Genomic DNA, 14,524 nt, shown 5'->3' with positions numbered 1-14,524 from the left:
TGGTGTCCCCTTGTAAAAGCAGTCGATTGGCGGTGTACTAAAAGTTCATGGTCCATCCTATCCATCCCATTGAAAATTTTGAATAGTTCGATCATATCTCCTCGACACCTGCGTTCATCCAATGTAAACATATTCAAAAAATGAAGTCTCTTTTCATAACTCAAGCCCTGTGTGCCAATAAGGACACGCGTAGCTCTTCTCTGCACCCCTTCAACCAAGTCTATGTCCCTCTGTAGGTATGGTCTCCAAAACCTTACAGCATACTCCAGTCCAAGACGAACTAAGCCTCAAAAAAGTGGAAGAATGACTTTAGGAGAACGCGAAGAGACCTTTTTGAAAATGAGACCAAGCATTCTATTCGCTTTTTTTGACCACCGCTGAACAATGTTCAGAAAACCTAAGTCGCTCGTATAAAAAAAAGGGGTTAGCATTCAAATATTACGTCAGCATCAATGGGGAGGGGGTTTCAGGTTCACTAAATTTTCATGACAAGGAGGGGGGTTGAATGATGCTTACGTCATCAACCACCCTTCATAAAGGTATGGAATATTCTTAATGGCATCTTACTCGGTGTGTCCAAATAAACGAGAAAAACCTTTCCCAAGGTTTGTGGGCACCTGAATTAACTTTGATTCCTAACTTTGTGATTCCTAAATGTTCTGCGGGTCCCTGAAGTGATCTGGAAATCTGTCGCCGGCTGCTTAAGTACTCTGGAACTGTTCCACACGTCACGCAAGTGATCCGTAAATATGCCGCCGTAAAAATTAAGTAATATGGGAATGTGCTGCTGGTAACTTGACTGATGTAGAACTGCACTGGTTACTGGATACCGCTTAAGTGCTCTATAACTGTGCCACATGTCGCTCAATAGATCTCTAAATGTGCCACTGACCGCTTAAGCGTTCTGGAACTGTGTCGCGGGTCACTCAAGCGATCTGTGAATGTGGCAAGGGCCTACTTGAATGATCTGAAATGTAAATGCGCCGCTTAGTTCATTTTTACAAAATTAGGTTTCAGGGGGGACAGGCCACATTTGGTCCTCGGGCTATGGGTATAGCATAAATGGCTTATAGGATGGGTGGCAATGAATTTCTTAGAAAGAAATTTTGAGTTCTTACCCTTTAAATAGCATCGAAATCAACAGGAATTTATTAGAATAACATGTAAAGGTATGGCGGGGGTGGGGGTCCAAAATGGGTAAAAATTTTCTGCCGTAATACTCGAACGGACCCAAAATCGTTACAACGAAAATTACAGGCATGTCCCATAATACGGGACACAAGCGGTCTGCCAAATTGTTTCAGACATTTCGGCAGAGGTAAAAAGCGGAAATCACTGAATAGAGATAAGGAAGTGGAAGTCTGGATTTAACCGGAAACGGGGAGGGCTAATATTTTTGTGAACTATTGTTAAGGAGATCACAATTTGAATGAAACATTTTTCTTTTCCTATAAAGTATTGCTGGAAAGAGTAATTTTCAGTAAAATCATCGTTGAAATAAATATTTATTAAACGAAAAGAATTGTTATAAAAAAAGTTATTGTCTGTTAAAAGATTGTTGAAAATATTCATTTTTGCTTTAAAAGCATTGTGCATTGGAGTTTGCGTCGGTTTAAAAAAGTTAGGAAAGGGAATTTCACCCCTAAAAGCATTGTTAAAAGGAATTATTCTCACTAAAACATTGTTAAAAGATATTGTCACAAATTCTTAGAAGAAATTTTCACACCAAAAACATTTGTTAAAAAAGAATTATCACTTTTTTTCCCTCTTACAATAATATTAAAACGTATAATAAACAATAATAAAAGTTAGTTTTTATTTTACTGAACAATATCTCTTTAAAGTTTCTGAAACTATAATTATTGTCACTAAAACCATTGTTAGAAAAATTTGGTCACTAGTTACTTTTGAAGGAAAGCAATAGCACATAATAAATATTAATAAGATTGTTGTCAGTGAAGCTATTTTTATGAAGAAATTGTTACTCAAGGTCAAATCATTGTTGAAAAGAAAAATACATTGTCTCTAACTTATATCTTTGTAAAAGAATAATAGTAAAACTTACAAAAACAATAACAAAGCTTATTTCTTATTGTGACCAAAAGCATTGTTCGAAGGAATGGTTGCCCCTAAAAGCATTGTTCGAAAGAATTATTGCTCCTAAAACCATTGTCCGAAGGAATTATTGCTCCTAAAACAATTGTTTTAAGAAATTATCGCTCCTAAAAGCATAGTTTGAAAGGAATTATTGCCCCTAAAAGCATTGTTTGAAGGAATTATTGCCTGTGTATACATTAATATTAATGTTATTGTGATCAAAAAATATTGTTGAAAAGTATAACTATAACTAAAAAAATTGACGTAAGTTATTCACAAACACATCATGGATATGAAAATTTCAAAACAAATATTTTCACCGATGCATTGTTAAAATTAGTTATCAAATCACTAGGAGTTGTGAGGGATTGTTGTCATAATATGTAGCTGTCTTAATACAGTAAAAAAACAATGAACAATGCAAACAATTAATGCATGCATGCATTGTACAAAACAATCGAATAACTAATGCATCAGAGTAAGATTGAGTATAAAAGCAAGTATATAAATTGTAAATAATCAATTAATTGTTGCATATAAGATGGCGAAACGCTAATCAACGCCAAATAAATGAGGTCCATGTAAATGAGGTAATTCAATGAATATCATTATATCTAATTTTTTAAATCACTTCTCACACAAAACGGATATTTTTCAACAATGCATCGTTAACACAGAATATCATTGTTATTTTTCAAAAATGACGATACGTAAAATAGAGTGAATTTATCACGATGCTCGACCATCTCATGTTTAAAAACAGTATTGGATTGAATAATTACCTTTCGGTCCTTGTAATTTTTCCTTTGCCATCTTTTATTGTTTAGGCGACTTTATATTGTTGAAAAAATAATAGGCTAATGATAATTGTTGCAATGTAGCTCAAGTAAGTGTCATGACAGTACAAAACACAGCCTTTCAACTCACAGACGGAAACAAAACAATATTTCGTCAACAATCAATGACGCAGGTAGTCATTTTTCTCCCCTTGCTTACTCGTGACGTCAGAATGTAGGAATGTGTGACGTCACACGTTCCAACGGGAAGTTACGTTGCCATGGATCAAAACTAAAACTCACCATGTGTATCCAATGACCATACGTCCAGTCATTTGTTTTTGTTACCCCCCCCCCCCCACAAATTTCGCATATTCTCTTTCGTAATTTTTTTGCTGGAGAAATTCTCATTCTCCTCCCCCCCCCCCTTTCCACACAAACAAAGTTTACTTTACTATTTCATCAAAAATTCATTGGTTTTGAAAAACACGTATCGATGATGTGGTGTCGCCATAATTTGAAACTGAAAATACGGGACATTTTTGTCAGTACTTCACTGAAAGATCATTAGAGCATTGTTGAAAAAGAATTGTGTGTGTGTCATGAGTTACAATTCCATTCAGGTATTACATCAGCATGGAAGGATTTCGGATTTGCTAACTTTTGTTGGGGGGGGGGGGGTTCAATGATGATTACAGAAGTGCACGCAGGAACGACCTTGGGCGCGGAGGACCCAGAAAGCTTAGGGGTGGGTCACAATTAATCTCTTAAAGAGAGATTTTTAGTTCTTTGCCTTCAAATAGCATTGAAACTGACACAGAAATTGGTTATATTAAAATACAAAGTATATGTGTGTGCTATTTATAGCAAATGTTTTTTGATCGTGCGAGGGGGGGGGGCATTGGGGGAACTGGTTTCACCTTCCTCCCTCGCACGTCTTTTATCCCAATCTGCGTCAGGAGGTTGGGGGAAAGAGCTGACTAATTTTTGCTCACAGGGGAAGGGGCCAGAGTTTTGTTGAGGGGGAGGATCAAAAATGCTAAAAATCTGCCGGCGTAATACCTGTATGGACCCTTAGATCAGAGCATTGATGAAAAGGAATTATTGTCATTAGAGGATTGTTGAAAGTAATTATTATCATTAGGGTATTGTTGAAAATTTATTATTACAATGAGAACAGGGTACAAGAGCATTGTTAAAAGCTAATTATTGTCATTAGAGCATGTTACAAGGGCATTGTTCAAAACTAATTATTATCATCAGTTTTCAACAATGTCCTTGTAACATGCTCTAATGACAATGATTAGCATTTAACTTGTTGAAAACTAATTATTATCATTATATGGCGAACTCTGTTTGCCGGGCCGGGGGTTAGTATCTCTTAATTATTATCGTTAGAGCATGTTTTAAGAGTATTGTTGTTGTCATTAGAGCAAAATTATTGAATTTTCAGACACTGCATGCTGAAAATATATTTCTTCATGAAGCCTGAAGGCCAACATGTCATTGATATTCGGTGTTTGGATTCACAGGGATACGTCTTAACGCGGAAGGGGGGGGGGGAACAGGGCCCAGGACTTCATGTCTAACAGGGAGCCCTATATAATTTGCGGCTTTTATTTACGCTGAGATTTAATGCAAAAAAATGAATTAAAAAATTATTTTCATCAATTTCGAAACTACCTTCTCGTTCAATATGAATCTTAATTAATTTTGAAAATTTAATTAATTTCTGTAAGAAAAAGTTGAAATTCTGAAAATATAGTGGTTCCCAACTTCGAAGCGCGAATGCGAGCCGATCTCCCCGTTAAAAAGTCTCGCCACAGAGAGCAACAGTCCTACAAACAGTACAAATATTCAGTCATTACACTTCACTTCTGAGATATAGATATGGCAGCACTAAAAATCATACACAACACTAGATACGCACTTAGACTGTTAGGTACACATGCTTACACTTCCGGCACAACTCACTAGGTAGTAAATTGCCCATGACGATAGACCTGAGTTGTGCTCGGCTTGAAAAAAAAAACCGGAAATTTTTCTAAAAATATTCTCAAAATTTCATCATGAATTGCAGAGAAATAAAAATTAAAACGCGAAAATAAATTTTCTGACAATATACTGAAATTGATTTTAAAGAAATTATTGCCACTATAAGAGTGTTTCCTGACGAAAACCATTGCCATAAAAAAAATTGCTGTATTAAAAATTAGTGTTGCCAAAGAAATGTTTTTAAAGAAATTACTGAGCCCTGGGCCGCTAGCCCGCTAAGCCCCCCACCATAAATACGCCACTGTTTATGCATCGATTTTGCTTATTGATAAACGGAATAAACGAATCAAATATATTGATAGTGATTTATGATCCAGTGAACACTTTCTTTGGCATAAAATTCGGTCTAAAGGGGACCCCGAAATTATCAAGACACTTCTGGCCCAGCTATAGGCAAAAAAAACGTGTGAAAAGCTAGTAAAGTTGTCAATTATGGGCCCCAAAATTTTTAAATGCAAGTAAAATTAACGATTACAGGTAAAACAGTTGTCAAATGCAAGTAAAGTTGGCAATAATAGGCAAAAATAAATTCTCAAAGTCAAGTAAAGTTACTAATTGTAAAAAAATAAATTCTCAAAGTCAAGTAAAATTGCTAATTGTAAAAAAATAAATTCTCAAAGGCATGCAAAGTTGTCAATTATAGGCAAAAAACTTTCAAAGGTAAGTAACGTTGCCAATTATGTCAAAAAAATTTCTCAAAATAATTGCCGAGAACACTGTCAAACTGCCAATTATAGCCGAAAACACTGTCAAACTGCCAATTATAGCCGAAAACATTGCCATGGGTAATTAATTGCTAATTATAGCAGAACAAATTGTTAAAAGTCCTTAAAGTTGCCGGCTATCGCTATATATGTACTGCTCATAAATGGATAACGACAAGGAAATTAGCGCTACTGCAATTTACAATGGATTAAGATGTAATTCTCCAAAAAAAAAGGTAGGCCTATATGACCTGACAAATATGTGTCATATATATATATATATGTATATATATAATTAGTATAGAGTGTCATAATTATCATATTATAATTCATAAGTCAGGAAAATAAATTCTTGATTTGGTTAAGAATTGAAGCAAGTCTCGTTGATAATATTATTACGTCAAAATAATTAATCAATTTGCATGGTTAAAACTTTTGCACTGAAAATTAGAAAATGATTGGCTTCAATCATCATCTAAGCCAGTGTTTCCCAAAGTGGGCAATATCGCCCCCGGTGGGTGATGGAAAGGTCCAAGGGGGCGATAGAAGCCACGGGTATAACATAGGATCCTATGGGTTCCCTTGAGTTGAGGGGGGGGGGGCGATGAGAGAAAAATTTCTCTGAAGAAAGGGGCGATGGAACAAAAAGTTTGGGAAACTATGATCTAAGCTAACAAACGATTTTTCCTCAACAATGCTATAGTTGTCAAAAAAAAAATTTACAGAGTTTTTGCTAAGAAGCTTTCTTTTCCAGTAATATGTTAGCAAACAAACGTATTTTTGAAATAATAGTTCAGTTAGCAAACGATTGTGATTTCGACAACACATTAGCCAACAAGATTTTTTTTTTTACGGTACTAGCGAATGATTTTTTCACCAATATTTTAGCTTTTAAGCCATTTCAATGGACTAAAAGCTAAATTTCAATAGCCGTATCAATGTGTTAACTGATGATTAATTTCAATAAAATATTAGCTAACAAACGATTAATTCCAACAACACATTACCTAACAAACGATCATAACTTCAACAATACATTAGCTGAATCGATTTTTTTCAACAATATATTAGCTAACAAATGATTAGTTCCAACAATTATCAGTTAAATGATTTTTTTTTCACAATGTGTATTAGGAGGTGCTAAACAATTCACTTCAACAATGCATTTGCTAAAACGATTTTTTTACAGTATTTATGTGACTTTCTTCAAAAATATTTTAACTGATGAGCGATTTTTCCAATGTGTTAGCTAACAAATAATTAATTTCAACAACACATCAAATGTGGCTATTTTTCAACAATACACTGAATAACAAACGATTTCTTCAACATTATTTTAGCTATATACATACGTATACGGGGTGATTCAGAAAAGACGGGAAAAACTTCAAGCGGTGGCGGCACACACACAAAAAAAATATTTTTTAAAAATTAAATTAAAATAAAATTAAAAAATATATAAATACATTTTTTGTTTGTTTTTGTGTGTGCTACTACCTCTTAAAGTTTTTCTCATCTTTTCTATATCACCCCCGTATCATATATATATGTGATTTCTCCAACGTGTTATCTAAGAAACGATTTTTTAAATAATAACAATTAGTAATATAAACGATTTTTCCACTAGTCTTTTGCAAACAAATAATATTTTATACAATATATCAGCTGAAAATCGTTTAATTTCAATAATATATAGCTGAAAACGATTTTATTTCAACAATGAATCAGCTGAAAAACGATTTATTTCAGCAATATTTCAGCCAACACTATTTTTTACTGACAGTATTCAAGTCAGCAAACGATTTTTTAAATGATATTTTAGCTAAAAATATTTTTTTGTTTCAACGATAGTTTGTCTAAAAAATTAGTTTTTCAACAATGTATCAGATAAAAAACGATTAATTTCAACAATACTTCAAGTAACGAGATTTTTTTTTTTCAACAATACTTCAGCAGACACGATTTTTTTCCGACAGCATTCAATTTAGCAAACGATTTTTGAACAATATTTCAGCTAACTTGACTTATTTCAATAAAACTTCAGTTAACACGATTTATTTCAACAATCGTTCAGTCTCAACACGATTTTTTCTGACAGTATTCAATTTAGCAAACGACTTTTTAAAACAATATTTTAGCCGACAAATGAGTTTTTATAAACAATATTTCAGCTAACAAATGACTTTTTGGGTAACATTTTAGCTAACAAATGGTTTTTTTTCAATAATATATTAGCTGAAGAACGGTTATATTTCAACAAATACTTCAAGTATACCACAACGATAACACGTTGTTATCGGCAGTATTCTAGTCAAGGCAGCCTTTAACAGATGCGCGGCCCCGGTGCGTCCAGGGGACCAGAGGCATTTTAACAATTTTAGGGTTTCGGCGCCAGATTTTATATATTCTGTGGAAGAGGGGAATCGGATCCATAAATTCATACAATATTACCGAATTTACAGAAATGCCGAAATACATCCATACGGAAAAAAATATCAACACAATTAAATATATAAATCAATGTTAATGAAAATTTGGAATTGATGAAAACTCAGAACGGAAAAAAAGTTTCTAGTTGATGTAAGAAAATAATTCCGAAACTCCACAAAAATAATTAAGGCCTACGGAAATAAATTATTTTAAAACAAATTATACAAATTTATAATTGATTAATTAAAAATTAGAAAAATTATTGAAAGAAATAATTCCAGAATTTTTTGACGAAAATTCAGAATTTATGAAAGGGATGAGAAAATTCTCATCCTGGAAATGACAAAAATCCAGTATTAGTTAATAATATTCTGGAATTATTCTGGAATAATTCCAGAATTGATGACAAAAATTATTCCAGAATTCATAGAAATTCAGAATTTATGAAAGAAGTAATTACAGAATTTTGACGAAAGTTCAGAATTTATGAAAGAGATTATTCTAGAAATCACAAAAAACCAGTATTAATGGAAGAAATAACTACAGAATTGATGACAACAATTATTCTACAATTCATAGAATTTCAGAATTTTTGAAAGAAATAATTTCAGAAATGACAAAAATTTAAATTTTATGAAAGAAATAATTCTAGAATTAATGACGAAAATCACTTTCTAGGATTCCTAGAAATTCAGAATTTATGAAGAAAATAATTCCAGAATTGATGTAAAAATTCAGAATATATGAACAAATCTGTATATATAAAATTAATTTTCTGTGTGTTTGTGTATGTTCTCTATACAAATGTACAATTTTAGATCTATCGTCGCAAAATTTTGCTTATATACCAAACAGGACCCGAATTGAACGATAGGCTGCTTTAAAAGTTCGTCAGATCAGAGCTGGGCAAATGCCCGAAATGGGCAAAAATCTGTTACAGTGGCAACAATGGTTCCTGGGCCTCAACAATCACTTTCATAATATTTACTTTGGTTGCCGTGGTTCCCTAGCAATGCGTTTCAGACAAGCTTATATGCCTTCACAATGGTTTGTCACTCCTTTAATGCTGCCGGTATTATGTATATGTTCATTCCTTTGGTTTGTCACTTTTCCGATCCTCCCAGTAATTCAAGGAAAGCCCGGGCTGCGCCGGGTATTAAAGATAGTAATTAATAAAAATAATAATTGCATAGTTGAAGCTCAAAACCCTTGTTGTGTGTGCGTGTGTGAGGGAGAGAGCGAGAGAGAGAGACAGATAAACTATATATCTTTTTACTCCTATTACCGTACGTGTGACCCCCCCCCCCTTCCCAAAAAACGTGGGGGCCCAGTGCGACCGCACCTGTCACACACCCCTAAGGGCGGCTCTGATACTAGTAAGCAAACGATCTTTTTTAAGAGTACTTTTACTAAAAATGATTTTTAAACAATATTTTAACTAAAAAACGATTTTTTTAACAATATTTTAATTAAAAAACGATTTTTTTAACAATATTTTAACTAAAAAACGATTTCTCCGATAACAAAGTAGAAAACAAACTGCTTCTCTTAACTTCTAAACAAATTTATATTTAAATATAAATTTTTATACACAGTATTATAGTTCTAGGATTCATATATATTTTCTATAATTTAAATGTTAGCACAAAATATACTTTTATTTCATAAGAATTATGCAATTAATTAATTTTAATAATAATTTCAGTCTTAAAAAAGTAATTTTAATCGGTGTTAAATTTTGACATTTCCTTTAAATCAAGTTTTACCATTTGAAAAATATGCTAAAAGCACTATTTCTCCCCATAAAGATATGAATCAAGCATTAATTTCAATTATAATATTGTTATAAATATGAATAAATAGTTGATTTTACTGTTATTATTATTAATGTGACACAATATCTTCTCTTCATTCGATATAAATGCTACGGTAAGTGTGATAAATCGGTCATTATGTCTACTTACCAATAAAGTTTGATAAATTTATCACTTTTACCGGCAGATATGCATAATACCGAAGAATCGTTGGTAAATTTGATAAATACTGGAAAACATTATCATTCTTACCAGCGATTATGCGTAATAACCCAAGTGTCATTGGTAAATTTGATAAATACTTTTAATGTATCGCCTCCATCGGTGATTATGCATTATACCCTAGTGTAATTAATAAATATGAAAAAAAAATTCAAATGAATCTTGCGTGTGTGCTGGCCCCATTGATAACAAAATTTACGACCGTACTCCCAATGTAATGATACAATATATGCATGAATTATCATTTATAGTATATCATATAATACGACTTATCGTGTTTACCATAGAGAGACGCTTGGGTATTACGCATAATCACCAACAAGCGTGATTAATTTAGAATAATTTATCGAATTACGTAGAAATATCATGTTTGTCCAAACTGGAACTAAAACTAAAAAAAGCAGCTGTTTAAACCGAATTATTTCTGCTCGGAATTATTTCGCATAATTTTGCATAATCGCCAGTGAAAGTAATTAATTTAGAATCATTTATCAAATTTACCAATGACGATTGGGTACTATATGTATAACCGCCGGCAAAAGTAATTAATTTAGCAGCGACATTTAGCAAATTTCCCAACAACGCTTGGGTACTATGCATAATCACCGGTAAAAGTGATTAATTTATAATAGTTTATAAAAGTTACTAACGATTGAGTACTATGCATAATCTCGGGTAAAAGGAATTAATTTATAATAAATTATCAAATTTACCAACGTCGCTTGAGTGCTACCCATAATCGCCGGTAAAAGGAATTAATTTACAATAATTTATCAAGTTTACCGATGACGTTTGGGTGCTATGCATAATCGCCGGTGAAAGTGATTAATTTAGAATAATTTATAAAACTTACCAACGATTGGGTACTATGCATAAGGGGCCGTTCAAGTATTACGTCATCATCGATGGGGGGGGGGGAGGGGTTTCCGATTTGCTGACTTTTAGTGACAAGAGGGGAGGGGGGTTTGAATAATGCTTACGTCATCAACCACCCTTTATGAAAATATGCGTTAGGATTCAGAGGGGCAGAGCTGATGACGAAATTTTGCTGACAAGGGGGGGAGGGGGTCAAAAATGGCTAAAAATTTGCTTACGTAATACTTGAACGGCCCCTAATCTCCAGTAAAAATGATTAATTAAGAATAATTTACCAACGACGCTTTAGTTCTCTGCATAATTACCAGTAAAAATTATAACTTTAATACTTATTGAATTAATATCAAAGACGCTTGAGTACTCTGCATAATCACCGGTAAAAGCGACTAATTTAGAGAATAATTAATCAAACTTACCAAAATGCCCGGCGAATATGCATAATTACCGGATTTATCACATTCACCGTAACGTAAACATGTTGAAGCATGATAATCACGGAAAGGAAAAAAGTTGCAACGATAATAATTCGCATTGTGATATTTCATTGATATATAATTAATGATGAAAACATAATAATACCTCTGCCTCTGTACATGTCGGATGATAATTATGCGTACAGTGAGTGTTGTTTAATAACTCTTCACGAACTGTTCTGGGCTTGAAATGTTGGCGTTCGTTCGTTCGTGAGCAGTTTTTATGTGGAAATATCGTGCATGAATCATGTTTGTTGAAACTTGAACTAAAACTTTAGAAAAAAGACGACAGCTGTTCAGACATCGGGATTATTTCTTATCTGTCTCTTCAGATGATAAAAACCGACGTTTCATGTCTTCTTCGAAAAAACGGAAGTGTGTTATTGTTATCAGAAGAACATTTTCTTTTTCCCGTAGATTAGATTAGCTAATAGCCAATCACGTTTACGCACAGAGGCGCATTTATGGTTTACGTCGCCCTTCTCCCATTATAGCCGAGTTCTTCACTCTTTTTTCCAGTCGCGAGCACTGCCTATACCCATCATAAAAAAAGAAGAGCACCCTTACGGCAGGTTTGAAATACGAATGCATGAAATCAGGATTGATTTCAATCCTTGAATGCAATTTGTGCAAGGTGTTTGATTGGAACGTTGATCAATCGCTCGCGAGCACGAAATCGGACACGAGCACTCTGGGTACTTCTGGGGAGTACCGAGGTGCTCGCGAGCAACGGGTTGAAGATGCCTGCATTATGGTCTAATTTTCTTGACTACTCTTTCCTCGGATACGCTTCCTCTGTGCTTCTATAACCCGCTTGGTCTCTCCTGTGAGTACACCTGCGTCTATAAAAGTCACTCTTTTCGTCACTCCCATCATGGGTGGAGATACTGGGGGGGGGGGGGCAAGCCTACTGATGTAGTAGCCTACCTGCTACTAAGGTAAAACCTACTGATGTAATGTATTTGCGTATATATATGAATTGGCATCATCATCGTAATGCCTCCCAGCAATCATCGTGTGTCCCCCCCAGACTTTCAAGTCTATCTCCACCTATGACTCCCATGCTCACAAACTGTCTTAAGGTATCCGACTACCTTTCTTGTCACTTTTCTTTAAAATGGTTCTGGAGTGAACTTTAAATACATTTTTTGATAGAAAGTGTCTCGAAATGGTGAAAACAGTGACAAATTTTGGTCTATCTATCATATTTTCTATGAAAAAGTCGTTTTTATGTCAAATTTTAGGCAAAATTCATGGGATATTCGAAACACGATTGCAAAAAATTTTATTAATGAAATGTTTTGTGATTTTCACAGTGCATTTAGCAAGTAATGTTGTAGGTTATGAACCGAAATTTAAAGGATTGCATGACATGTTCATAAGTTACATCAAAATATGTTTAAGTACGTGTGCATTTTTTGAAACTTCATCCTACATTTTGTCTATAAAACACTGTAATTCAAAAAAATATATGTGATAGACCTTAGATTTTGGTTCGTAACCTCAAAAATGTATCGCAAAATATCACATTAAAATTTCGTAAGGATGCAATGTATCAATTTTCACAAATCATGTCACAAAGTCAAGTAAAATGTCAAAAATAGCATTCATTCTTCGTAAAACACGTTTAAAATCTTTATTCGCGTATTACTTGTATGTAAAAACGCAACACGAAAGTGAACGTAACTTTGATTCTAAGCATCATATAAACAAATCAAGGCCTGTTTTGGAATCACAACAAATAGGGCTTCTATAAAAAATAAAAAAAATGGAAATCCATATTTTCTTCCAAAATGACGTTTTCAACGTAGTCGGATATCTTAAGTCACTCTTTTAGACATTCACATGCTCACACACGCTCTAGATCACGCTTTTGGTTGATCACTGACATGGTTCCTTGCACTGTTTTGATCATCTACAATTTATATGTTCACTAAAGGTTTTTTTTTTTTTTTTTGGCATTCACATGCTTTCACACGCTCTAGGTCCCTCACTGTGGCCTGGTCCTTCCCTCTGTAAGTCACTCTTTTTGTTCATTCATATGCTTGCTCGCGTTCTAAATCACTCTTTTAAATCAATCATTTACAGTTTTACACATGCTCTATGTCTTTTTTTTTGGACATTCATATGTTTTACACCCGCTTTCTCACGCTCTAAGTCCAATCTTTTGCTCACTCACGTGCTTAAAAACTCTCCAGGTCACTATTTTGGTCATTCACAAGCTTTCTCACGTTCGAAGTCACTCTTTTGCTCACTTACGTGCTTGAAAACTCTCCAAGTCACTTGTTGGTCACTGACTGATTTAGTCCGTTACTGTCTCGGTAGAAGCGGATTTATTTAGGGTTATACAAATTTTCCCACCCTTCTCCCATTCTACTAATTTTTTTGGCCACTCATTCCTCAAACTTGCCGCCATGGGCTTTCGCCCGCTAGGCCCCCCTATAAATCCGCCACTGTTTATGCATCGATTTTGCTTATTGATAAAAGGAATAAACGAATCAAATACAAATATTGATAGTGATTTATGATCCAGTGAACTCTTTCTTTGGCATAAAATTCGAACTAAGGGGGGCCCCGAAATTATCAAGACGCCTCTGGCCTCGCTATTATTTTCGCGACGGGCCCCGCGCCTGGTAAAGGCAGCCCTGAGTCAGGGGTGCACAAAATCCGGTCCGCGAGCCCAAATGCAGTCTGCCAACGGGAGGGGGGATTTATTGGCCGCCCGCCTGGGGGCTACACGAATTATCAAGACGCCTCTGGCCTCGCTATTATTTTCGCGACGGGCCCCGCGCCTGGTAAAGGCAGCCCTGAGTCAGGGGTGCACAAAATCCGGTCCGCGAGCCCAAATGCAGTCTGCCAACGGGAGGGGGGATTTATTGGCCGCCCGCCTGGGGGCTACACGAATTTTGCCGCCCTTTTCCTATTCTAGTCTAAATTTTCTTCACTTCTCTTTCCTCGAATTCACCACCCCGTGCTTGCGCCCCCCCCCCCCCACGTACACACACACACAACGACCAGTGCATAGAATAAGTTCTAAAAGTCTTCGTATAACGACTATCCTATGTGGTTTACTTTTG

The 14,524-nt window shown here is 34.8% G+C and overlaps 1 protein-coding gene across 2 annotated transcripts in view; it reads right to left on the bottom strand.

The window, feature by feature from the left end:
• LOC149085771 (protein argonaute-2-like) overlaps positions 1-11,809 on the bottom strand; it is a 43,602-nt gene extending 31,793 nt beyond the window's left edge. The window contains exon 1 of one of the 2 annotated variants that reach the window (XM_089232173.1): positions 11,554-11,809. In XM_089232173.1, the coding sequence (XP_089088299.1) occupies positions 11,554-11,569 (16 nt within the window). In that variant the 5' untranslated portion in view covers positions 11,570-11,809. Of the gene's footprint in view, positions 1-2,879; positions 3,074-11,553 lie in introns of those variants that run through there. The other variant, XM_089232171.1, reaches the window with a different exon arrangement.
• Between the last annotated feature and the right edge of the window lie 2,715 nt (positions 11,810-14,524).

Source organism: Pholcus phalangioides, unplaced genomic scaffold, assembly GCF_987345545.1.
Source record: "Pholcus phalangioides strain wild (caught in Gottingen) unplaced genomic scaffold, Ppha-v1.0 ptg000005l_1, whole genome shotgun sequence".
Lineage (NCBI taxonomy): Eukaryota > Metazoa > Arthropoda > Arachnida > Araneae > Pholcidae > Pholcus > Pholcus phalangioides.
Note: the sequence above shows the minus strand (reverse complement) of the source record. Positions and strands in the feature narration are given on the sequence as shown.